Source organism: Quercus lobata, chromosome 4 (genome assembly GCF_001633185.2).
Source record: "Quercus lobata isolate SW786 chromosome 4, ValleyOak3.0 Primary Assembly, whole genome shotgun sequence".
Taxonomy (NCBI): Eukaryota; Viridiplantae; Streptophyta; class Magnoliopsida; order Fagales; family Fagaceae; genus Quercus; species Quercus lobata.
The window spans coordinates 50663138-50690992 of NC_044907.1; the positions used below are offsets into that span (position 1 = coordinate 50663138).

Genomic DNA, 27855 nt, shown 5'->3' on the forward strand with positions numbered 1-27855 from the left:
TGGTGGGCCTATATACACATAAATTCGCAGACAAACTAACAAAATAGTTTAAGTATACTTAACAGTTGCTTTATGCGTTTAAACCAGAATGAAGTTGTTTATTTTATTTTTTATTTTTTATGAGATAGAAGCTGTTTAAATATTGAAGGGCTTGCCAAAGCTTCAAGAAGCAAGAACTTGGTCTGGGTATGGTTTTTCAAGAAGCAAGAAGCTGTTAAAATATCGAAACTTGTTCACCTAACTGTGACCTTTTTCTTAAAAATAAAAAGAATTGGGTATGGTTATTCAATAAGAAAAACTAAAGACTTTTAAGAAACCAAGAACTTGGTCTAGGTTAGGCCTTTTGAACCAACTAAGAAAAGCTTAAGATTGTAAGAAACGAAGAACTAGGTTTGGCTTTCAAGATCTTGCTTTTCTTTGGGTTTGAGGTTTTTTTTTTTAAGACTCACGTGAGAGACACATGATCATTCCATTAGTCTTTTATCAATAGACTAACTGAGGTACTTATTTGGCAGGTATGTAAAGTTTATGGAGTAAATTAGCCAATAAAAAAGTTCAAGAGATGTTTTGGCCACTACTTTAAAGTTCGGAGAATGTGTGGGCATTTTTTCCAATTTATTTAAGTGTAGTTTTGAAAAATTATGTCTTTTTATACAACAAACAAGACAATAAACTATATTACCTTAGAAATTGAATTTTTGAAACAGAACAAACAAATTAGAACAAAAAGAATATATACCAATTAGAGCATCTGTAGTAGATGTGGCAAATGTGCCAAATATATGAAGCTTCATCAGATGTTTCAAATTCTAAAAATTATACCACACCACTACAATACCGTCTCAAATATGAGACGGTAAGGACAAATGTTGTAAAAAATTATATTGTTTTATATTCTCTTTTCTCTCTCCTCTCTCTTCATTTTTTCTTTTCTCTTCTCTCTCACTCACCGGTTCCCTCTCTCTTCTCCTTGTACCGGTTCTCTCTCTCTTCGACTAGTCCGGGATGTTCACCGGCAGCGACGACGGCATAGCTTCGACGACAACAGTGCGCTCAGCCACGCTCGATCAGCCACGCCAAATCTCACCCACGCTCAACCATGCTCGATCTCGCCGATCTTACCCCGAGGCCACCGTCGATCTCACCCTCTTCCCTCTCCTCTCTATCCGCCTTTCACTTTGCCTCTCTCTGGTTGTTTTTTTTTTTTTTTTTTTTTTTTTTTTTTTTTTTTTTTTTGCAATTTGGGTTGTGGGCTGTGGTGGCAGGTGGTGGTTTAGTTGATCTGGGTGGTGGTGGACTGTGGGCTATGGGCGGTGACAGTGGCAGTGGTGGTGGGCTGTGGGGGTGATGGCCGGTGATGGATGTCGGTATTGTTGATGATAATGGGAGAGAGGATAATATATTATTTTAATGTGTAGGAAATATTATTTTAATGTATAGAATTAAATGATTAAACATCTGATAAATGAGATGTTGTAAAATGATGTGGTAAAATAATAAAGTAAGTCTTTGGTGTGGCAAAATGACATTTTTTTTGTAACATCTGCAGATGCTCTTACCAATAGAAGTAAAAGTATTACATATCGCTTTTATACAATCTTGATCCGAACAGCAAGGCTTTCATGGAATGAAAAAGATTTCAATCTCATTAGAGGGTTTAAGCAAAAAGTAAAGTAGACTATTTACGTCTAGAAAGTTTTCTTATTTTTCTCATTCTATTTTAATAATTTTACCTGTTGGGGTGGAATGGAGACCGTAGGGGAAGGTCAGATATGAAACTATACAAGGGAAGATGAAAGAGAAGGAGAGAAGGGGAGGGAAGAGAAGAAAAATCCTTTACTTGGTTGGAGAGAAATTATGGGTAGAATAGGAAAATAGAGGAAATGGATTTTCTATGGGAAACACCATTCTTCCTTCCTTCGAAATTAGAAGATGCTAGAATAAAGCTAATCAACACTTTTTGTCAACCTTTGATTGAATTTTAGCACTTTCATATGCTGTGAACCCATGTGAAAGTGCTAAAATCCAATTAAAAGTTGACACATAAGCAGGGCATGAGAAGGGATGTCCCCAGCATAAAGATGAGATGATCATGGACCCATCTCTTTCTCCTCTTTTCTACCTTGAAAACCAAACAATGTGAGAGCCATCTTTTTTTCTTCTTCTTTTCTACCTGCATAATAAAAACCATGAAGGAATAGCATTCTCTCTTCTCTTTCCTTTCTTTCTTACTCTCTCCTCTTTCGCTCTTCCCTTTCTTCTCTTCCTCCCCCCTTCGTTTTGCTAAACATAGTGTAAGAGAATCAATAAAAATATTCTAAATTCCATTCACAAATATCATCGTATATTTTTGGCCATACACTCACAAAATTTAATTGAATTTGAATTGATCAACAACAAATCCCGCTAGTGCAATACACTATCAAGTAATCTATAACATTCATAATTTACCTGATGCCATGGCCCATAAAAAGTTCAAAGAAATCAAACGGCCTAAAATCTGGTAAAATCCTGTACTGAAAATTGTCTGCTATGCTAGACAAACAAAAGCCATTACTTATTGTAACGAAATAGAAGACCATTCTAACAATAGCCATTTAATCTTTTGGTACAAATAGGAGACTACGGCTCAGACCTAACCCACACTTAATGCCAAGGTCAGGAAAAATAAATTACTTTTGATTTGATGCAGAAGCCCAACTATTTGTGCATTGGGAGGGAACAGCCATTCTAGGGAGGTTTTACAAACTCCGATAATCTATCACAGTGACTTCATCCTCTGGAGCATCCAAATCTTGATAACTGCACCACCATCATAATAACCATGACCAAACAATTAAGGGTCCGTTTGAATATAACTGAAAACTGAAAAACACTGTAGCGAAATAATTTGTAAATGTGTAAATAATACCGTGGGACCCATTTGTAATAAAAAAAATTGCTAAAAAGTGAAATTTGTGGGTCCGTGAACAGTACACGATGTGCACTGATTGGTCCAAAAAAGTTTGAAAAGTCAAAGTTTGTGGCTACTGTTTATTAAACAGTGCATGAACAGTAGCCACAATCTGAAAAATGCGTGAAAAAAAAAAAAAAAAACAAAACGCAGACGCAGACGCAATCAGCCCAATCCAAACGCAGCTTAAATATGAAGCACATCCTCAAACCCACAAATCAGAGAACTTTCACAGTGAAGTGTAAACTAAAAAGTAAACTAGGGAATATTAATAGATACCCAAGTCAACAAATCACCTGCTAAAAAACAATTAGATAACCAATTTTTTAAATCACCAGAATAAACTAGTCTAAACTTTTCTCCATGGCCTTTTTGCATCAACCTTAAGTGCCAAGTGCTAAAAGAATCAAAATTCAAAGGGTGCCCAAATCACTAGAAGCGGATTGTTTACTCCATATGGTCGTGGCTAACAAGTTGTGAAAGAATCATTTTGTTCACCAAATTGGTGTAGAAGTATAAAAATGGCCTTATCATTAATCGAATTACTGCCTCTTAACAAATTAATTGCCAGACAAGAATATACTACTAAGCATGATTTGCATTCAAGCAGGAGGAATTGAGCAAGAAAGCTCCAGAGAATAACATACCTTCGCATTCGTCGAGGATCGGGCCTAAAAGATGGGGGAACAAGAATTTGAGTTGGCCCTCCAATATGAGGACCAGGACCAGGACCAGGCCGCATCTTTCTACCACTGCCATCAAATGAGGATGGCCCTCCCTGGTCCCGTAACATCTGCATCGCAACTTCTGGGGGAGCAGGAACGAAGGGTCCCAGAGGGCTGCAATAATTAAAACATATTAAGCTTTAAGTCTTTCAGAACACGAAGGAAGAGTATAATAGGAATGTGCAACTAACCCAGCACCAGGCACAGGCATTAATACTGGTGGAGGAGCTATATCTGAGGGGAAGGGGGCAACTGCACTCATTCCTTGTGCGCTGAATGCATCATACATTGACTCATCACGATTTCCCACTTCATGGGAACCAGGTTTAGATTGTCGATCATGGGAAGGAGAATTCTCTGTCCTATCAAACCTTTCACCATCATTAACCCTGTCAATCCGTTCCTGATCCCTCCGGTTGCCACGATCATCTCTCAATCGATTTTCCAGACCTGGTCTCCGCCTTTGTGGCTTGTCCTTCTGAGAATAGCTCACCAAACATACCACATAAGATACACAAATATCAGGCATAAATTTTATCAATCATACAAGATATATGAAAAACAGTTCGAGATTTTAAATTTTTTTAATTATTGGCCTATGTGTCTAACATGCAGCATACTGCATGTGTAAAAGATACCTGAGGTTGCTGCATGACTGGTGTTCCACCTGGTGCATCTGGATCACTGCATATATAATAAGACAGTCGTCAACCCATTGATAAAATACTGCCAACAGTTACAATGAACAAACAAACAAACAAACTTAAACTTACTTCATGTAGTTTTGGAAATATAGATCCTCACGCAATTTTGAAGTCAGTTCCATTACAACCTCTGGGTGTTTAAGCTTCAGATGTTTATGCACAAATTCAGACGCATGGAAAAGCTTTGTGCAGCCCTTAGCTCCACAGCCATACTTCCATCCATACTTTTCATCTCTTATTTTCCTAACGAATGGATCTAAAACTTCAACAGCTGCAGCATCTATCTTCTCCTTAGCAGTCATTACTTCCAAGCAATCCTGACCCCTCAACCTTTCTTGCCAAAATGAGTCAAGTTTCTTTTCCCAGTCTGCCCCAGATTTAGTAGTTTCTTCATAATTCTTTCCTTCCGGCCTTACATGCCTAAAACCCTTGGCTTCATTAGTTTCAACCACACCATAGTAATCTAGACCATGGATCCGCCAAAGATACGTGATAAGTGTGTCCAGAAGCTCGACACCCTCTAGACCCTTAACAGATGTTAAGCCTCGTATAATTATAATTGGACCACCAGATCCACCACGAGACTTATTATCACCATCAGTTTTGTCATGATCAACACTGCATAAGATATTGTCTTCAATACCTTTTTCAGAATCAAGCTTGCGTACAAGGGCCTGAGCTTGTTCAATATCTAGATGTATTCGTCTAGGCTCGCAACTGACAGGGTGGGCCTTTGGAGCAGCTGAAAAATCATTTTCTTTAACAGGTCCCCTACCATGTCTTCTTCGTTTACCACCAGCCTCTGCCTCATCATCAGAATTTTGATCAACTGCAGGCCCTGATTTGTTTGATGACAAGGCATTAACACCAGGATTTCTGCACCACAAATACAAAATATGCATCATAGACAGGAGGGTGCAAACTTTCTATTTTAAAACATTTTTCTTTTTCCTTTCACACGCACAAACACACAGAGATAGAGAGAGAAAGGGTACAGGTCAAGTGTTCCACTCTGCAAATCTAGGAAAAAATCCTTAGCTATCTGTCGAGCTTGTTCATTCCTCCTACAAGGCAAAGAAGTTAGAGACAAGACTTTTAAATAACAATTAAACCCACAAAAATCACGGTATGGTCAATCTGCATGTGTTTACAAGTATGTGCACACAAATGTGACACACATAAACCTTCACATATACACACATACCTTTAACCATACAAAATCAATTGATGCCAAAAGCATTTTGTGTTTCTCATTTTTTCAGATATATATTGTAGACTTGTAGTAGGTTTTCTTTATTATTAGCAGATAAACTCACCTTTCAATGACAGAAATTAAATTCGTTGGATGATACTTGTCTTTCAACCTTTATCAACAGAAAAAATCTTATTAGTGATAAATAAATAAATAAAACTACACCTATATAAACAGTTGACATTAGAAAGATAGTACATGACCCATAGCATTCAAAAAAGAACCAACTAAAATCAACAACACAAAAAGAACCTACCATTCCTCATCTTTATGAGCCTCAAAGAAAGCTCGTTTCTGAGTAGAAATGTACTCTGATTTATATTCTTGATACCTAAATAATCAAATACACATCATTTATAGATAAAAATAGATTCAATTAATTAGCAAATTTTCAGACAAAGCTTTGTTTTAAACTTATTTACTTTCCAGAATATACCTACGCTCAGCTTCACCAGGTAAGATATCATCTTCAAGCTCCTGAATGAATTGCTTATATGACATCAACCCCTCCCTGAAACAATTTTTGAATGGCATCATTTAATACATGAAGCTGAACAAACAACATCTTTGATAAAAGATAACTTTTTATTTTTATTTTTATAAAAGATAACTTTTTTTTTTTGATAGGTAAGAAAATATATTATTGAAAAAGGAAAAGCATGAAAAATACATAAGATTCACGGTAGTGAACAAAGGGGAAACAGAAGTAAAAACAAACAAATTGACACTAAACTATTCTAAGAGATAAAAGAAAATCCCTAAGTGTAGAGCAATCTGAGAGACCCCAACACCGAGAGCAATCATAAAGGGTCCAATGGCATAAATCTAACAACTGAGCCAAAGATTTTCCAGTATCCTTAAAAGAATGCCGATCCCGTTCAGTACAGATAGTCCACATTAAACAACCCAGAACCAAATTTCAAATGTCAGAATTATGTTTCCCAAGCCGATGATACCAACCAAAAAATAAGTCTGCAACTGAACCTGGCATAACCCAATCAATCCCAAATAAATGAAGCATATCCATCCACAAAGAATGAACTACTGGACAAAAAATCAACAAGTGATCCACAGATTCCTCCTTACAACAACACATACAACAACGATTCGCCAAAGTACGACCACGGAGCATAAGGTTATCCAAAGTTAGAATCTAACCATGAGCTGTTGTCCACATAAATAATGCCACCCTTTTTGGTACCTTTACTTTCCAAATGCCCTTCCAAGGGAAAGTAGAAAGAGGTACATTTCGAATCTTATAGATCACTCAATATCTTCAAAACATCTATTATTTCTGTCCCTCCAAAGACACCACATTAAGCAATGAGGAATGATGGACCAAATATAACCATTTTGGTGACAACCAAAGTTGCCTTGCCTACACTCTAATAGCCCCAAAACCGTGTGCGGCATAACCCAAGTTACTCCAAATAGACCCAGAACCATCGACCATAGATCCATAGCAAAAGGACAATGAAAGAATAGATGGTCAATTGATTCACCATTTCTCTTACACATGTAGCACCAATCCAAAATCCACACCTTCCTCTTTCGTAAATTATCAATCGTCAAGCATTTCCCTAAGGCAGCAGTCCAAACAAAGAAAGCTACTCTAGAGGGAATCTTCTGCTTCCAAATACTTTTCCAAACTTCCCACTGCCATTGAAACGCCAACAAAGTCTGTCACTACCTCCACCCCTAGGAATCCGAGTTTGAATGAAATGAAAAAGGGACTAGAAAGCTGCTAATTCCCAATCATTAAATTCCCTATAAAATCTCAAACTCCAAACTCTATCATTATCTCCAACTAGAGGACTTTAACACTTCAGAAGTACAAGCTTCCTTATTGGCTGAACACACAAATAACTGTGGATAAAGAGTTTTAAGAGAATTGTCCTCAGTCCACTTATCATGCCAAAGAAGAATACGAGAACCATCCCCCACCACATAGGACAAATACTTAAAAAAGTTTTCCCAACCTTCACTAATACTTCGCCATAAACCACAACCATGAGCACTTCTACAAACTCTAGTACTCCACTAAAAAAGTTTTCCCAACCTTCACTAATACTTCGCCATAAACCACAACCATGAGCACTTCTACAAACTCTAGTACTCCACCCCCCCTGTCCCTTCCCCATATTTCATGGCTATGACCCTCCGCCACATTAAAGATAACTTTTTTTATTTTTATAAAAGATAACCTATACCATCAATTTTAGTTGTAAGATTTCTATCATCCAGGAGAATCTGATCACAGGAAATTTCTCAAAGATTCAAATTCTACTGCAAGATTTAGTACTCCTGATTTAATTCAATAAAAACAATTAATAAATGTCTCCAAAAGAGAAGACATGATGCAGGTAACAAGAAGTCCAACCTCATTTTTATTTTTAAGTGTCAAGGAAAATTTTGCAATTTACTAGTTTCTGGACATAGGCTGCATTAATGGTCCAATGGGTCTTATTTGGGGTTGTATTTACATTTAGTTATGTAATTTGGACTCACTAGTCAAAGCCCAAGGACTCCAACTCTTATTAGGATTTTAAGAAGGCCAATTTCTACCAGGAATAGGTATTAGTATTCTATTTATAGGGATGTAATATTTTCTATTAAGAGAGAGAGAGAGAGAGAGAGAGAGAGAGAGAGAGAGAGAGAGGGAGAAGAAGAAGTTTTCTAAAGTTTTTAGAAACTATGAAGCTTCATTTGAGATTTGTGTGATACAACCTTATCTTAGGTGTGATGCCTAAAATTTTATTGTTTTTATTTCCCCTTCTTAAATTCCCAACAATTTAAGAATAATGCCTTAATACCTTATCCTAAATGTATTAGGAATAATGTGTGGTAGAATACCAATTAAGTTTAAGACAATTTTACAAGACTACTATAAGACCAACTATGCTATACGGTATTGCCTATTGGGCTATTAAGAAACAACATATTCATAAAATGAGAATAGTTAAAATGAGAACATTAAGATGAATAAGTGAAAATTTAAGAAAAGACGGGGTACGAAATGAAGAAAGTTGTTTATGTGACTTCTTTGGATTGAAAGGATTGCAGAAAGTCATATGCAAATGAGAGCAATTAATGCACCAATGAGGAAGAGGTATTTGATTCATGTTGAGGGAACAAAAAGAGGTACAAAAAAAAAACCTAAAATAGCACTGGTAGAAGGTTGATATTGGATATGATAGAATGGCGGAGAAGAATACATGTGGCCAACACTGATTTTTCTTTTTTTTGATAGGTAAACAGAAAACTATTATTAATGAAAAAATTAGGAAGAGTACAAGTTGTTCATGATGATGAACAACTGGGAAAAAGAACAAACAGCACAGCAAAAGAAGCAATCAGGAAACTAAGCTAAGAGAAGACATAAACTCAAAGAGAGAAGAACAATCAGTAAAACCCCAATAATGAGACCACTCCAAAAGACTTCGTTGGCATAAACCCTTTAACTCATCCAACGTCTTCTCATTATCCTCAAAAGGAACGACGATTTCGTTCCAACCACACACTCCACATTAAGCACCCTGGAACCAAATTCCAAATGTCCGAATTATGATTCCCAAGCCACTGATGCCAACAAGATAACAAACCTGCCACTGGTCCTGGCATAACCCAATGAATACCACACACTGATTTTTCTATTGAATATTTTTCCTTGACTCCGAAAAGGATTTCATCTATTTGGAGATCCTTGGTGCAAACCTATTGTGATAAACTCTGTAGTTTCCTTTCATTTTTGCTAAATTCTGTAGTTTCTGAATTTAAACTCCTACCATGCACTTGAACTAGTAGTAGGAGCCCATCTATACCCACTGAATTATTTCAATTCATTAAAAATTGGTTTAGAGAAACTTTCAGTAGCTATGAACTTTTCTTTACGAATTATGTGAGACTACACATATGGCAAAGAAAATGCTCAAATGAGATATCAATTAGCATAATACTTTTTTTGCTGGTAAGTTAAACATGCACACTGTGGGTCTTAAACCCACCACTTCACCTTCCACCTTACTCTTACAAGGGAAGGAGATGCCATTGAGCTAGTGCTCATTGGCCAATTAACAACATATAATTTTCAACTACATTTATACTTCTTTACTATATTCTGACGCAAGTGCATCTTCTATAAGCTGTTTTAAGATATTTTGATTGAGTTCACACTGGCAGCCTTAGCTGTTAAGAACGGTTAGTTACAGCTATCTTTGTGTCCAAACAAGGACCTTAAGGCAGTTAGCTTATGCAGCAGCCATTCTTCTCTGAATTAGTTAGTCTTGTTAATGAAGTAGTTACTTGTATTAGATGTAAGCAGTATTAGTTTGACACTTGGCAAGAAACAAATGGTTGCTAGTTGTAGGACAGATTGTATAAGTACTCTTGTACTCTCATTTAGTGCCCAACCCCCTACTAAATGTTTTAAGCAACTCTCAGCCTAGACACATTCCCCACACCAGTTTATTGAGCTACCTTCCCACATGTCTATCTCCAATATTTTCAATGTGCAACACCTTACTCCTTACCATGATCCGAAGGAGGCCAAGAGGCCAAGTGCTTTCTAAGGAGGGCAGCCTGATGCAGGAGCATCTTCTAAGCTGTTTCAAGATGTTTTGAATCTTTTGATTGAGTTCAAGCTGGCAGCCTTAGCTGTTGAAAACAGTTAGTTACAGCTATCTGTGTGTCCAAACAAGGACCTTAGGCAGTTGGCTTATGTGGCAGCCATTCTTATCTGAATTAGTTAGTCTTGTTAATGAATTAGTTACTTGTATTAGATGTAACCAGTGTCAGTTTGACAAGAAACTAATGGCTGTTAGTTGTAGGACAGATTCTTGTACTCATATTTTGAAATCAGTTTTTGAGAACTAGTGATTTTAAGCTTTTGTGTGCTTTTCATTGGAACTTAGTGTTCTTGCAGAGGTGCCTAACCACCTACTAAATGTTCTAAGCAACTCTCATTGCTAAGCAAATCCAAAACAGTTCAGTCTACACACATTCCCTGCACCATATTCCCTAGTAGTTAAGCCTTTCTATCTGTTCTGCTAAACAACACAAATGGTAGAGTAGCATAGTCATACGTCCAATGTTTACAATTAATATACAAAAAATACTACTAGATACACAGGTATGAATATTTACATATAATATCCTTCCAAAAAAATAAAGTTGTTCTCATTTCTTAATATATTCTTCCATGTCTAATCAAGCAAAACAAAAAAATTAGAACTAACATGTAAATTCATTTACAATCAAGAGAGTTGACATACTAGAATCTAACCTTTGTGTGCTCCCTGTGTTTGATGAATCTGGAAAACCACCACGGTTTGATGCCATGTCTGCCCAAAAAAATCCCAAAAAGAAATATGCACAGTGAATGTTATGGACAGTAACGACAGTTAAAGAAATATGGGCATATTGACACACAACACAAGGACAAACCAATTTACAGTTAATGTTAAGAAGCAATAAATATGGACCTTATCAATTACCTAAACACAAGGAAACTTTAACATAGCTACATCATATGATTTAACTATCGATTTCTGTTGATTGTATAAAGCATTAAAATGAAGAAAATATTTATAGTATATAAGCATGCTTTCCAAGTTCCAGCAATCCTATTTTAAAGAACTTATATTTTTCTTTGGAACAGTCCCTAGTTTAAAGCACCAGCCAACATAGTCCAACAGTCAAAAGGTGTTTTGGTGGAGCCATTGGCAGGGGAAATTCAATTCGGATATTTGGAATATGGTTCCTAGTTGCTTGATGTGGATTGTTTGGACAGAAAGAAATCGGCGATCTTTTAAGGCTACTGAGAAATCACTGGATCAATTACAAGCTTTATGCCACCGAACTCTCTTTAAGTGGTCTAGGTGCTGGGTTTCTTCGAATTGTTCTTCTATAATAAAGTTTCTTTCTTCGGTTGGAATTGTCCCTTAAGTTCTATTTTCTTTGATGTTGTTTGTTGTTTTTTCTTGTGTACACCATCATTAACACCTAGTATTTTTTTTTTTTTTTTTTTTGATAAGTAACACCTTGTATTTTCCTTCTATGCTTCTTTTACATCTTGATTAATATTATTCTTATTACCTATCAAAAAAAAAAAAAGTACAAAAGGCATCTAAGGGAGGGGTGAGTTCTTGAGTTCAAATCTCACTCTCAACCCAAAAAATTCAATAAAACAAATAAAAAATAATAAACTGTCTTCAAACTATTTTGTAGGGGGCATAAACTCTTGCATTAATTTTTTTCGCTTTATTTCTCAGCTTTTGAAAGGCTGGAAAGTAACAAAGATAACTCCATAGAATATTTTCAATAACTTTTCTTTCCAGCCCCAAGCATCTAAATATTTGTTGGAGCTCTCAGTTTTTTTTTTTTTTCCTTAATTTCTAAGTTACACAAGCATCCTGTGGGTCTTGAACCCACAATCTCAACCCCACCCCCCTTTCTGCTCTTTTAATTTTTTTAAAATAAATATTGTAATATCCCTACTATATATATATATATATATATATGTATTAAGATAATATCCCTAACAACACCAATACCTAACAACAATCCAGTGCCTCTGTAAATTATCAATAGTTAAGATTCTTTACCACGCGTCTGTCCACAGGAAGAAACAAACCTTCATTGGCACATTTGGTTTCCACACAGTCTTCATGGGAAAAGACATATTAGAACTCTAGTGTCAGACCTAATAGTATGATTGAACTTCCAAAACCTCTCGGGAAGAAGGTTTCCGGCAGAGCTTATCTATTCCATCTCCTCTCCACTCCAGAATAAATAAGATCCATGAAGGCAACAACCGACTCTAACCACCCACTTTATAGCTGATAAAACAATGAAAAGTATCCTACCCCTCCTAATACTCTTCCAAAGGCAGACCCCCATAAGGTCCCCATACAACATTAGAACACCAGTCTCCCCCCCACCCCCCAAAAAAAAAACACACACACACACTGCCATACTTCAAGTCCACTACCCTTCTCCATAAAGCATCTCTCCATAGCATACTGCCACAAACCATTTACCCAACAAAGACGCTTATGTGAATTATTACTTGGGGTCGCTAAATGATGGGGGAAATCATTAATTGAATCTTAGGTTTGCAAGAGTTTTCCATATTTGGGAATTAGGTCACTTGATTCTAAGTTTGATATTCTATATTCTAATATCCCTAGAAGAGATGAAGACTATGATAGTTTTAGGTGGAGGCTTAATTACAATGGTAGGTTTGAAGTTCGTTCTCTCTGTGAGGTGTCAAGAGGATATAGGTGCCTGTTTGACATCTCGTTTTGAAATGCACTTATTCAAAGTACAGCTTTTTTAAACATCACTTTTTTTCATTGTATAACTTTTTAAATAAGATGTACCAAACGGACACTTGATCATAGCCATTTCCCAGGAAAAGTATCGCACAACAAGACTCCTAAGAAAGTTGCTTTCTTTGTGTGATAGAAGCCAAGAGTATTCAGCACAACAAGACTCCTAAGAAAGTTGCTTTCTTTGTATGATAGCAACCAAAACAAGGTATTGACTTGGACTAGAGTCGTACTTGTAAATGTAGTGGTGAGATTGGATCATTTGCTACTTCCTAAAAAATGTTTCTTTCATTGTGTGATAGTAGCCAAAAGAGATATTAACTTGGACTGGTGTTGTATTTGTAAATGTATTAGTGACTCTGCAACATTTGTTACTTGTGTGGTGGCTCCCAAGTTGTCGCCTTTTGCTTTCTCTATATTTGGAGTCCAATGGGTCATGCCAAGAGGTGATTGATATGCTTTCGGGTGGAGGAATCTGTTTGGTAATCATAGGAGTTCTCTTATTAGGAATGCAGCCCCTATTTGCTTGATGAGGACAATCTTGCATGAGAAAAACAAGAGTACTTTTAATGATGTGGAGCTATCTATTTTCGAGATAAAATCATTGTTTTTGACGTTGGTGTTTGAGTGGCCCTACACATCTGGTGGCACCAACGCACATTATATTGTAGAGTTCATTCATTCCCTTTCTTATTTGAATGTGATTGTTGAATATTGTGATTTCCTAAGCAAGCTTTGTGTACATGAGGTTTCCTCATTTGGATAAAATTTATTATTATTTATCCAAAAAAGAGCATAGGAGTTCTCTTATTATGAATGTGACCCCTCTTTGCTTGATGAGGGCAATCTTGCATGAGAAAAACAAGTGTACTTTTAATGTGGAGCTATCTCTTTTTGAGATAAAACCATTGTTTTCCTCATTTGGATAAAATTTATTATTATTTATCCAAGAAAAAAAAGGGGGGGAGGGGAAACAAAAACACACATACACATAAAACTTAATACATGGAATTATGGACATGTTACTGTCTTGACAACCTCTCTAATTGATTTTCTTCTCTTATTGAAACTTTCGACACAATGTACATATTGCATATTAATATTTTTCTTGATGAATAACATAGAGATATTTTGTTTTTCAAAGAAGACATATAAACCCCATTAGCATACAATGACCATATACAAAGCAGAACATTTAGGAATTCGGCACTAAACTAAGGTTCTTGAATAGGATTTGATGTCTACAGGTTTAACTGTTTAAGCAGGTTAAGTAATAAAAAGATTGGATTTGAAAATGTTTCAATGGTTATTTGATGTTAAAACAGTGAGTAGAACAAGAAACAATGAAATAAACACTGGGCAGTCACACCTAGATTTCCTAAGGAACCACCATTAGGAGGGAGAAGGCAATAAAAAAGGTCGTACCCAATGCACAAAACTCCCACCTTTTTTTTTTAATAAGTAATAAAAGGCACAAAACTCTCACTTTTGAGGGGTCTAGGAGAGGTCATAGTAGGTAGCCTTAGCCCCTCCCTCCACCAACAAAAAATTACATCCTCAAAACTTAACTTAAGCTACTGGAATTTCATTAAATTCATTCTCTTTATTTCTATCTTTTATTGAATATAAAGATTCTTTTATTGGCTATTGTCAAGTAACCTTTTACTTCTAATAATAACATGAAATCTGAAAAGTAATTAAGAATTTCTAGTGCCCATTTGGCATACCATTTTGAAACTGCAATTTTTCAAAGTAAAATCTTTTTAAACCTCTTTTTTTTTTTCCTAAGTACAGTGTTTTCAAAGAGCAGAAAAATAAATTGTGCCAAAAGGGGGGTTAAACCAAATAGGACTCAAAACGTAAGCTAAGACTCATGGTCCTCTAGAATAGCCACTACAGCATACTATTCCAGAAAATCTAGAAAAAAACCAAACTACCCTATTTTAGTAAACCTTTATTAAAACTGAACCACTAACTTTCTAGTGGATAATGGCATATTGAAATATCTAACTAATAAGGGATTTGCAATTAGACTGAGCTAAGAACTGATGTACTTCCAGCCTGGTAAGGCAGACATCCCATTTACAATCCACACACTGATTCAGAAGCAAGAAAACTACGGAAAAGATAATTATATATTCCAGAATCTGGTGAGGAAGTTTTGACAATTACAAGTGCTTGTAATGGGGGGGGTACGTAGCTTCTTCATTGAGTCCAAATTTTTTCAATTAGTAGTAGAGGAAGGGGGTCGTTATTTCTTGTTAAGGATTTTTGAGAGGGGCAAATTCTGTATGAGATCAGTTTTTATGGGCAAGAATGCAGCACAATGGCTGATGTTTAACATTGAACATCTTGTTGTTGGTGAGAGTTCCAAACAGTTTTTCACTTTTAGAGAAGGTGACATTGCATTTACTCTCCAAAGGAGTTCCAACTCTTTTGGTCAGTTCTTGTTGTTGACTGAACTCAAAGCCGGTGGGTCTAGGAGGTCGCTTATTATACCGGAAGGTAAAGAGAGATTTGGTTGGAGGGCTTTTGGCCTGGAACTTAGAAAGCTGCTGAATCCTTCTCGATATGCAGTGGGTGGAGAAGGTTTTCCTAAGTTCATTCCTCAGATGCGGAGGTTTAACTTGGAGGCTCAAAACTCTTGCACTTTTGCTGAAGTTGTGCAAGGCATTCACGGTAGAACAGAGGATAGAAAGCAGTCAAACCAACTAGGATTTACAGTCAAGGGGAAAAAATCACAGTTAGGAGAGGAGAAGACGGGGATGAATCTGAGACTTACAGGTGCAAAAACAGGGGATTTTCCGGTGGGTAAGTCTGATAAGTTGGAGGTGGTGGGAGGGGTGAGGAGGGAGCATTGCATTAATGAGGTGGTGGAGGTAGGTGAGCAAAATTTGACAGACACTAGGATACGTTTCCCAAGTCTGAATTTGAATTCTAAAGCTTATGGAAAGGGGAAGAGGAGTGATTTCAGGAGATCTTACTGGACTGACAGAAGTCTTGTCATGGAAGTTGACGTGATAGGGAGGAGGCGGGTTTCCTGGGTTAGAAAGAAAGAAGGAGACATGAAGATCAAAGGGGACTCACGGGCAGTGGGTTGGGATTGCAAAAAAGATGCATCAAAGGCCCTTTTATGGGTTTCACAGGGAACTAACCAGAATGTTGTACAGCCTGTGATGGGCCTAGGAACTGGCCCAGTGTTGACCGACACAGGCTTGGGCCACTTTAACTCAGTTCTTTCAGGCCCAAGCACATTTGAAGTGGGCGAGAGTTCTTTGGTAGGAGAAAGGATATCAGCCCAGGCTCAGGTGTCTTCGACGCACTCCATGGTCCATCTCCAATCACTCGATCTTGAGCCAGAAGAGCTGGACCAGTGCGCAAAGCTTCCGGCGGAGGTCGACGGCCCTTTCTCCGCCGGAACAAGCTCCGGCGAGCCCAGGTTGCCTCTGGGTAAGGCCGATGGCCTCTCCTCTGCCGGAACCAGCTCCGGCGAGCCCAGGTTGCCTCTGGGTAAGGCCGATGGCCTCTCCTCTGCCGGAATCAGCTCCGCTGGACCTTTGTTACCACCGGGTAAGGTCGCCGGCCCCTTCTCCGTCGGAAATAGCCCCGGTGAACCCATGGTGTCACCGGGTAAGTCAGTTAAGGTGTTATTGCGTTCATCGGTTGAAAGTTTTTTAGCGGATTTCTTTTTGAGCTTATCTCGGGCTGGGCTTGTGGTTTTGGGTGACAAAGATGGGGTTGAAGGTGGCTGGGTCAGTTGTGCTAACGTTAGACCGGAAGCTGTCCTTGATCTTGAACAATCCAGCTTAACGGTGTTTCCCACCAAGGCACTGTGTGGTGTCCCTGGGGTGAGTGCTTTGGCGGAGGAAGGATTGAACAGTATGGGTTTGGGTGGAGAGGACAGTTTTTCTATGCCTCTGTTGGCAATCACTCCCTTTGGGTTACCTTCGCCAACCGACTTGAATTGTGGTAATGAGACAATGGAGTGTGTGAATATGTTGGATGTTTCTAGATGGGTGAAGAGCAGACTTCCTGGTTTTAGTAAACTGGTGGGGCTGCCTTTGAGCCGACATGAGGAGCTATGTATTGCCTTGTTACAAAAGATTGAGAGGGAGACGGAGGCTGCCAAGGTGTTGAACAGGAAAGTTTCAGTTTCTAGAAAAGTTGTCATCTATAAGGATAAAGGGAAGAGAGAGCTGAGGAATTTGCAATCTTCGGTTAATTATGATGGTAGGTAGTGTGTTGGCTGCTGAGCTAACTTATCAGCTGGGGGTTTCTTGTCTTTATGAATTTAAAAATTCTTTCTTGGAATGTTAGGGGGCTGAATGACTGTCGGAAACGTTCGATAGTGAAAATTCTTTTGCGTGAGTGGAAGTGTGATGTAATTTGCCTTCAGGAAACTAAGCTTTCTGGCCTGGACAGACAGATGGTTGGCAGCCTGTGGAGTTATCCTTTCGTGGATTGGGTGGCTTTGGATGCTATCCAGACAGCCGGTGGGGTGTTGATGATGTGGGATAGTAGGGTTTTAGAGAGGTTGGAGTTTTTGGTGGGTTCTTTTTCTGTGTCTGTTCGGTGGCAAAAGGTGGGGGACAGATTTAGTTGGGCGTGTTCTGGGGTCTACGGCCCAGTTGATAACAATGCGAGGGGCCTAATGTGGGACGAGTTGGTTGGTGTTCAGTAGTATTGGAACGTCCCTTGGTGCTGCATTGGGGATTTTAATATTGTTCGTTTCCCTAGTGAATGGTTGGGTAATTCTCGTCTTACTTCGGCAATGGAACTTTTTTCGGAGTTCATTGAGGATCTTAATTTGATAGACTTGCCTCTGGAGGGAGGGCGCTATACTTGGTCTAGCGGATCAGAGCAGCCTTCGATGTCTAGGATAGACAGAGTCTTGGTATCTCCTGATTGGGAGGAGCGTTACCCGGATGTGATCCAACAGATTTTACCTCGCCCTGTTTCAGACCATTTCCCTATTATAGTGGAGGTTGGGGGAATGGCGAGAGGGAAAAGCCCGTTTAGGTTTGAGAATATGTGGTTAAAGACGGCTGGGTTTACTGATAGAGTGCATTCTTGGTGGAATCGACATTCGTTCTCTGGTACTCCTAGTTTTGTATTTGCCAAAAAGCTGAAGGCTTTGAAAGAAGATATCATTCAGTGGAATCGTTTGGAGTTTAGTCATGTCGGACGCAAAAAGACTCAATTATTAGAGGCTTTGAAATTATTAGATGCCAAGGAAGGGGAGTTTGGCCTCTCTGACGCAGAATCTAGAGAGAGAGCTGTGGTGAGATCTGAAGTAGAGAATCTTCTCTCCTTGGAAGAAATCTCTTGGAGACAAAAATCTAGGATGTTATGGATAAAGGAAGGAGATAATAATACTAAATTCTTCCATAAGGTGGCTAACTCCCACAGAAGGTTTAATCATCTGAGTACTTTGGAGGTGGATGGGGTGATTTATGAGGAGGAATCTGAGGTGATTGCTCAGGTAGTAAACTTTTATAAACATCTGTGTAAGGAGACAGAGGAGTGGAGGCCTTTTGTGGAAGGTTTGGAGTTTGATCAGATAAAGGAGTCAGAGAGGGGTTGGCTTGAAAGGAGATTTGAGAGGGAGGAGATTCTTCTAGCTGTTAATGAGTTGGCCGGAGATAAAGCTCCAGGTCCAGATGGTTTTTCTATGGCTTTTTTCCATCATTGTTGGAGAGTGGTGGAAAGTGATGTTCTAGCAGTTTTTGAGGAGTTCTATAATCATAGTAAGTTTGAGAAATCTTTGTACGCTACCTTTATAGCCCTGATTCCTAAGAAGAATGATGCTTCCAATATTCAAGACTTCAGGCCTATTAGCTTGGTGGGGAGCTTGTACAAGATCTTGTCCAAGGTTCTGGCAAACCGCTTGAAACTGGTCTTAGATCAATTGATTTCTGAGTCTCAGAATAGTTTTGTGGGAGGTAGACAGATTCTTGACTCGGTTCTCATTGCCAATGAGTGTGTTGATAGTCGAGTGAAGAGTAAGATCCCGGGGGTCATTTGCAAGCTAGACATTGAGAAAGCTTACGATCATGTGAATTGGGAGGCCCTTCTAGATCTTTTGAAGAAAATGGGTTTTGGGGAGAAGTGGTGTAGGTGGATTCGCACTTGTATTTCTACTGTCCAGTTTTCTATTTTGATTAATGGGGCTCCAGCTGCCTTTTTTGGGAGCACGAGGGGTCTGAGACAAGGGGATCCGCTATCTCCATTGTTGTTCTTGGTCATGATGGAGGTCTTGAGTAGAATGCTGAAAAGAGTTAAAGGTGCTGGCTTAATTAGGGGTTTTAAGGCTGATGGAAGGCGGGGTGAAGGGGAATGTGTCTCGCATCTTCTGTTTGCGGATGATACTATTCTGTTCTGTGATGCGGAAATGGAACAGATCCTTCATGTGCGGATGCTTCTCCTTTGCTTTCAAGCTGTGACAGGTTTGAAGGTTAATGTCTTGAAGAGTGAGATGGTTCCTATAGGGGAGGTTAATAATGTTCATTCCTTGGCAGAGATTTTGGGTTGTCAGATTGGGTCTTTGCCTATGACCTACCTTGGTATGCCGTTGGGGGCTTCCCATAAGTCCCCTTCTATTTGGAATCCTATCTTGGAGAAAATTAATCGGAAGTTGGCCGGATGGAAGAAGCTGTATTTGTCAAAAGGTGGTCGTCTGACTCTTCTTAAGAATTCGCTTTCTAGCCTTCCTACTTACTATTTATCTCTTTTTACCATCCCTTCGCATGTGGCTAAAAAGATTGAGAAGATTCAGAGGAATTTCCTGTGGGGGGATTCGAAGATGCATTTGGTGGGGTGGGATAAGGTGTGTGCTCCTAAGGCTAATGGTGGTTTGGGGATAAGGAAATTAACTACCTTTAATAGAGCCTTACTAGGAAAATGGTTATGGCGGTTTGGGGTTGAGGAGACTCGTTTTTGGAGGAGGGTTGTAGCTTTGAAGTTTGGGGAAGAGTGGGGGGGATGGGCTTCCAAGCTAGGTAGGGGTGTTCATGGTTGTGGTTTATGGAGAAGTATCCGAAAAGGTTGGGAGGTTTTTAGCAAGCATATCCGGTTTGAGGTAGGGGCAGGGAATAGAGTGAAGTTTTGGACAGATCAGTGGTGTGGGGATCTTCCTCTTCATCTATCCTTCCCGGTAGTGTACCGGATAGCCACTAATAGAGAGACATCTGTGGCCACTTCTCTCGAACGGTTGGGGACCGAGACTCGTAGAAGCTGGAAGGTTTTGTTACTTAGGGATCCAAATGATTGGGAGATGGGAGAGGTGGATGAATTCCTTCATACCTTGGGTTCTAATCTTCCTCAATCTGAGCAAGGCGACCGTATGATTTGGAAATTGTCGAAGAAAGGGGATTTTAACATCCGCTCATTCTACGATAGGCTTCGAAGTCCCTTGCCTATTTTCTTTCCTTGGAAAGGTATTTGGAAGGTTAAGGCTCCTACGCACGTCTCTTTCTTTGTTTGGACGGCAACTTGGGAGAAGATTCTTATAGGGGACATTCTGCGATGTAGAGGCTTTGATTTTGTTGACTGGTGCATTATGTGTCGTTATAATGGGGAGACGGTGAATCATTTGCTTCTCCATTGTGAAAAAGCTTATAAGTTGTGGAGTTTGGTTTATAGATCTTTTGGGATTTCTTGGGTTTTGCCAAGGTCAGTTGCAGATACGCTTTTCGGCTGGTGGAATTGGCTTGGAAAGCATTCTTCTAGCATTTGGAATCTAGCTCCGCTGTGCCTAATGTGGTGTATTTGGAGGGAGCGAAATTGGCGTACTTTTGAGGACAGGGACAAATCCGATGACCAGTTGCTTGCTTACTTTAGTGGCACTCTTTTTGATTGGTCTAGGGCTTGGGGACTCACCTCTAGTGATTCTCTCCCTTTGTTTCTTTGTTCTCTCCTTTGTAATTAGCTCTTTGCTGGTTTCTGTTTGTTTTTGTGTTTCGTTTCTTTTTTGTTTGTTTCTTCCTCTGTAATCTTTGCTCTGCCTTGTGTTTTCATGAGGTAGTTCTTGAATATACTTCTTTCTTATTTATCAAAAAAAAAAAAAACTTTCTAGTGCTTGAAGAGCTCTAGACATGACATTAGGGGGAAAATAAAAACCAACTTTCTAACTTAAAGAAACTTATTATTGTATTCAGACTTAATAATAACTAAAGTAGCCTATGAAATGTGCCAAGAAGGCCCCACATAAAAACTAGGCAACAATTCAAAGTCCATTTGGGTTTTTTTTTTTTTTTTGCTTTTTGAAAATGGGTTGTTTGAAAAAGTTGGACTTAAATAAAAAGTGATGTTTTAAAAAGCTATACATTGAACAAGTGCAGTTGCAAACCGCTGAAACAAACGAGCTCTTAATCTTGTTTTTCCTCAAACTCTAAAGTTTATATAATATAAGTTATATAAGAGCTTCCATATATGCAAAATTAAATGATGAAATAAGGTATGTCAAGTCAACAACCCAAACCTTACATACCAGAGGGTCCATTTTGATGAGGGCCTGTTGAACGATTCATAAACCGACCATGAGATTTTTCATCAGCATACCCAGGTCTTCCTCCCATCCCACGTTCATATCCACCAAGATAATCATGACCAAACCTGTACCATCATCAACATTATGTGAAAGTAGCCAAAAAAAAAATTGTAAGACGTTAAACCACTTATAAAAAATGAATTATTAAGATAATATATAAAAACTAATTAAAATAATAAGTTCTTCAAATCAGCCCCAAAGAATAATTTCTTAGCTCCAATAAGAAGAGGGAAAGTGTCCATGGAAATAAGAATTCAAATCAAAATATGCAGACAATCAGGGAGAGAGAAGAGGGAAAGCCCTCACATGAAATAAATCCAGCACACAAAATATAGGGGGAGAATATCTTTGCTACCCTATAATTTATTTGGATTCACTTGGCCCTCCTAAAGTTTGTTCTATAAGCTAAGCTAATTGGCATGTTTTGTCAATCTAGAAGGTAAAAACTAACAGTCTATCATGAAGGTAATACAAAGTGAAACTGGAAAAATGAAAACAAGCCATGCCACAAGAAGATGAATAAAATTTACCCCTTTTTTATCTTTATCTTTCTTTCTTTTTTTTGAGAGTAGAGGGGTTGTGGGGAGGAACATCTTACTACCAACATAATCTTTTGTAAAAAATAATTCAAGGCTAGTACTGTAAAACCCATCAACTTTCTCAATAGCCTCAAAACAAATCCCTAAAGCTAGGATTGCACACAGTCTGGGTTCGGTCAGGTTGGAAGTAAACACATCACCTGACCAGATCATGTCGTGTTCAGAAAAATTGCACCTGATGCCGACCAACAATGTTCAGATAATCGAGTTAACTAACATTTTATGTAATTGTTCAGGCTAAAGTCAATTTCATCATTTTGAAGTTGCTAATGAAAAATTATAAAGCAGCTGAGTTGGTAGAAGTTTTGTTTGCCAAAATTGGAAACAACCAAAATTCTAACCAAAAAAACATAATCCATCTTCAAGTATTTGACTCCCTCTCTTCCCATGACAAATAGAGAGAGAGAGAGAGAAAAGGAAATCCTACATATGGGTCGTAGGTCTAGCAATATAGATTAGAGCAAAAAATGTCAAATAACCCCTCACAAAAATACGAATTAAAGGGTTTTACACAATGTATTTCTGTTTTTGATTTCATGCAATCTGTTTCTGTTTCTATTTCTATTTGATTTGTTTGTATTTGTTTCAAGTTCAGTCTGTTCATCAACAAGATATTTTAATGAAAATATCTATTACCTATCCAAAAAAAAAAAATACGAATTAAAATCAAGACAAACACGAAGAAAAATATGTTGAACAGTGCAAACTTAAATGCACAGTAACTTGGAGTATATAACCATAGTTTGTAGCAATATTTCCATAACTCTCATCACTGCAGCAGGTTCTATGCTCACTCTATTCCTTTTTTTCTCTCACTCTCATCTCACTTGTTCAGACTTTGAGGGGTCAAGGGGTCTACCAAGGACCCTCACTTAGTTGTTTCCAGCAAAGCTCAATGCTAGGATTGATGCCAGCAGTGCATGTATGGCCAACTCAATTTTACAAATTGAGCAAAGGTTTGAGTCTGAAAATGTAAATAAAGGATGAGGGATAGGGGATACATGTAAATAAAGGATGAGAGAGAGAAATCTCAATGTGTCAAGGCAGAGGAATTCTGAGAGACTAATAAAATAAAACTACATGTATGTTTCTGAGAGTTGTTTGTTCAACACCCAAACTGAAACTGTTGGTCTATCATTTTAATTAGCTGATTTAGACCAAAACAAGGGATGAAACCAACCAAAATCAGTTTTGTCACTTGGGTTGGGTTTTGCACACCCCTAAAACAAAGGGTATGAGATAAGGGAAGATGCCAAAAAATTGCCCATGTTTGCTGTTCTGTTCGGAGTCACAACAAATCTATATTAGCAACAGTGCCTTATGCAAGTTTTGATATTCCCACCGTGCAAAACAGCCTATTTTCCATACCATTCCATCACAAAAGCACTTGTTTACTATAACAAACATAGACGTAGAAATACCCAATGCACAAAGCTCCCATTTTGGAAGATCTGGGAGAGGTAGACGATAGGCAGCCTTACTCCTTTTTTTTGTTTTTGGTAAGTGCTGATTCTCAGTACAACCAACACAGACATTCCCAAAAAAATAATAATAGTGGAAATTAATGAGTGACCTAGACAACCCAAAATAATCGGTTGAAGATTCATAGCCCACCCCAAATTTTGGGACTAAGGCTTTGTTGTTGCTATTGTTGTTGTTCTCAAAATCTATGAGCACATCATGATAGGTCCTAACTTCTTCCCCTTCCCCCACAACCAAAGATAAAGATAGGCACAAACCATAAAACAAGACTGTTCAAGTGTAATATTGTGCATTTAAGAAAAAGGAAGCTTTAGATATAGGATTGGTGCTACATGTGCAAGTGTAATGGTGAATTGGTTGATCATCTTTTTCTTTATTGTCCAGTTGAAATAGATCGATGGGCTATGGTGTTCGGTTTGTTTGGAGTGAGCTGGGTTATGCCACAATCTATAGTGGGGCTTCTAGCGTGTTGGCAAGGAGATTTGGCCGTCATCGAAATGAGTATATATGGTTGATTGTTTCCCATTGCTCACTGTGGTGCCTTTGGAGGGAGAGAAATAGTTGGTGCTTTGAAGATAAGGAGAGATCCATATCGGACTTGAAGCTATTTTTCTTTAGAACTATAATGGATTGGTTGGCTGCTTTGCGGAACCAATCATTTTTATCTTTTCTTGATTTCTTAGATTCTTGTAATTTTTGTTCTTGATTGTTTGACCCCTCATACACTTCCTGTGTACTAGGGTGCTCCCCTTTTTTGATATCAATAAACTTACTACTTATCAAAAATAAAACTAGACTGTTCAACTAATGTAAAAATTATCACCATTTCTAACCAACTTTTGCACTTAAAATTTCATGATCATGAACTCCAAATTCTAATCACAAACATAATAAAAGCATATTAGGGTAAAATTTAGGTATAATACATTAGGTTCTCAGCATAGTTGTATTTATTTTTTATTTTTATTTTTTTTTGAGGAATTAGTTGTATTGAATTTAATTGTTCAATATGACACTGTTTGTACTTTATTGGTCGATGCAACCGTATGTTCGAATTTAATTGAGGAACTTAATGTGCAGCACCACCTGAGAAATTGTACCTTAGTTTTTTCCTTGAGTATTACACCAAAAAATCCTCAATCACAAGCCATAAACATATGCATTCAAATTTCAACAACAAAAAAACCTAGGATTGCACAGTCTGGTTCTGGGTTCAGTCAGGATGGAAGTAAACCCATCACCTGACCCAATCATGTCATGTTCGGAGAAATTGCACCTGATGCCTACCGAAAATATTCAGATAATCAAGTTAACAAACATTTAAGGTAATTTTTCAGGTATGGTCAATTTCATTGATTTGAAGTTGCTGCTGAAAATTTATAGAGTAGCTGAGTTGGCAGAATTTGTGTCTGCCAGAATTGGTAAAAACTAAAATTCTAACAAGAAAACACAACCCATCTTCAAGCACTTTGATTCCCTCTTCCCATTACAAAGAGAGAGAGAGGGTGAGATGGAAACCCTACATATGGGTCATAGGTCTGGCAATATACTTTAATCACAAAAATAAAAATTAAATTCAAGACACATTCCCATAAATAAACGAAAATTCAGCTTGTGTTTTTTTTTTTTTTTCTTTTTCAATTATACAAATATCTAAGCACTTAAAAACATGAGAAACATGTTTGAACACTGCACACTTAGGTGCACAGTAACCATAATGTAGCAATATTTCCATAACTCTCATCACAGCAGCAGGTATTCTGCTCACCCTCTCCCTTTTTTCTCTCACTCTCATCTCACATGTTCACTCTCTCCCAGATTTTGTCAGTTCTGGAGAGACTTTGTGGGGTCAAGGGTCTGCCAAGGATTCACTTAGTTGTTTCCAGCAAAGCTCATTGCTAGGATTGATGCCAGCAGTGTATGTATGGCCCACTCAATTTTACGATTGGAGTAAAGGTTTGTGACTGAAAATTTGAATGAAGGATGAGGTATAGGGGTACATGTCAATATATCATGGTTTTAAGTGCCCACACAAAAGAGAGAGAGAGAGAAATCTCATTATGTCAAGGGAAGGGAATTCCAAGAGGCTAATTACATAAAACCACATGTAAATTTCTGACAGTTGTTTCTTCAACAACCAAACTGGAAAACTGTTGGCTCTGCCATTTTAATAGCTAATTTAGACCGAAAAAAGGAATGAGACCAACTTTCGTCACACGCATTGGGTTTTTGCACACCCAAACCTAAAACCAAGGGGATGCGATAAGGGAAGATGCCAAGAAATACCCATGTTTTCTGTTCTGTTTGGAGGTCACAAGCAATCTATATTTGCAACAGCCCCTTACGCATGTGGTGATATTCCTACCATACAAAACAACCTAATTTCCATATTATTCAACCCCATGAACACTTCTTCGTTATAACCAACACAGACATACCCACCACACAAAACTCCCATTTTTGCATGGTCTAAGAGAGGTGATTGGTCGTCAACCTCACCCACATTTTTTTTTTTGGGGAGAGGTTGATTCCCTGTGTAACCAACACAGACATTCCCAAACAATAGTCAAAGTGGAAATTAATGAGTTTTTCTCAAAATCCATTAGCACATCATGATAGGTCCCAACTCCCCCCTCCCCCACAACCAAAGATAAAGATAGTCACAAGCCATAAAACAAAAAATATTCTACTACTACCCTGCACAAGACCGTTCAACAAATGTAAAAATTACCACCATCACGGACCAACCTTTTGCACTTAAAACCAAGACTGTTCAACTAATGTAAAAATTACCACCATTAGTGACCAACCTTTTGCACTTAAAACATCACGACAATGAACTCCAAATATTATAAAACAGAGTTACAGTTTCTTAGCTATAGTACATTAGAATCTCCAATTAAATTCAAACACCGTTGTAGTGAATTTAATTTTCTCTACTTTATCCAGGTTCATTGTGTTTGAATATAATTAAGAAACCCATATCTAAGTTTTTCCCTAAATATTACACCAAAAAACCTCAAATCACAAGCCAATAAATTTTGTACCAACTAATAATGATAATGTCCAATATTTAGGATATAACTTAAGTATAATACTGTTTGCACTGTTTTCACACGCAACAATGTAATTGAATTTAATTGAAGAACCTAATGTACGGTACAAACTAAGAAACAGTACCAAAGTTTTGCCCTAAATATTCCTCAATTAGTCACAAGCCATTAACATAAGCATAAAAAATTGTGGCAAATAATAATCAAGCATATAAATTTTAATTGAGAAACCTAATGTACAGCACATAAAGGAACTGTACCTATCGTCGGGACCATAACCGCCACGAGGGCTCCCACGGCGAGAGCGCTTTAAAGGCGGAGGCGAGCGGCGAGGAGGAGGATGAGGCGAGTAGCGGCGGTCGCGGTCGCGATAAGGGGGAGGAATAGGGCTAGGGCTACGGCGGCGCTTGTAGTCCCTCTCCCTATCCCTCGGCGACATGTTCCGGTCGTAGTAATCGCGGCGGTGGTTCGGAGGGCGATCGAAGTCCCTGTCGTCTCTCCTATCCCTAGAGTCTCTCTCCCTCCTACCGCGAGACGGCGGATGAGGCATAGACGGAGGAGGTGGCGGTGGAGGCGGTGCTGATGCATCGTCCTCCGCTACGACGGAGGTGGCGGCGGCGGCGGCGGAGGTTGAAGCCTTCGGGGATCGGTCAACAGAGTCGTGAGGCATGTTCATGACTTCTGCCATAGATGAAAGAATTTTTGAAGGGTGAGAAAGAATAGCCCTAGAAAACAAAAAATTATAAGTAATTTTAATGGATATGAAGGGGTAGAAGTGGAATTAAAAAAATGAGAGAGAGAGAATTGAGGACCTGAAGAGAAGTGAAGTGTGGAGAGTGAAAGAGTTGAGAGTTGAGAGTTGAGAGAGAGTAATGGAGAGAATTTTTTGGGGTTTTTTTTTTGTTTTTAAAGTTTGTTTAAACGAGAGAGCGAGAAAGCGTCCTTTCAAGCTCGCCTTCTTTTCTTCCAATCCGTCTCTGGTGGTGATAAAATGGCGTTTCCGATAGGGGGAACGCGTGCTAAAATAATAATAATAATTTTTCATAATTTTTTGATAAAATATTATATAATTTTTTTTTTTTACAAAATTCGACAAAAAATAACTTTTCAAATTTCAAAAAATAAAAATAAAAAATTAAGTAAATTTTAAAGACCAATCTTATTTTTTCACTACTATAGAAAAACAAAATTGTATTTTTCACTTTTTTTTT

General features: G+C 38.2%; 1 protein-coding gene across 2 annotated transcripts; it reads right to left on the bottom strand.

Annotated features, from left to right (window-relative positions):
- Positions 1 to 2361: 2361 nt before the first annotated feature.
- On the bottom strand, positions 2362 to 27631 carry LOC115984031 (serrate RNA effector molecule-like). Of its 2 annotated transcripts, none has more exons than XM_031106906.1 (13): positions 27457 to 27631; positions 26905 to 27325; positions 21451 to 21575; positions 10916 to 10973; positions 6071 to 6145; positions 5891 to 5965; positions 5699 to 5746; positions 5378 to 5446; positions 4452 to 5258; positions 4317 to 4362; positions 3870 to 4156; positions 3601 to 3792; positions 2362 to 2802 (listed from the first exon to the last, which is right to left on the bottom strand). In XM_031106906.1, the coding sequence occupies exons 2-13, from the start codon at positions 27318 to 27320 to the stop codon at positions 2742 to 2744; spliced, it is 2259 nt and encodes a 752-aa protein (XP_030962766.1). In that variant the 5' UTR covers positions 27321 to 27325; positions 27457 to 27631; the 3' UTR covers positions 2362 to 2741. The 2 variants fall into 2 exon arrangements, with proteins under 2 accessions (XP_030962766.1, XP_030962765.1); XM_031106905.1 differs by having other exon boundaries at positions 26905 to 27369.
- Positions 27632 to 27855: the final 224 nt, after the last annotated feature.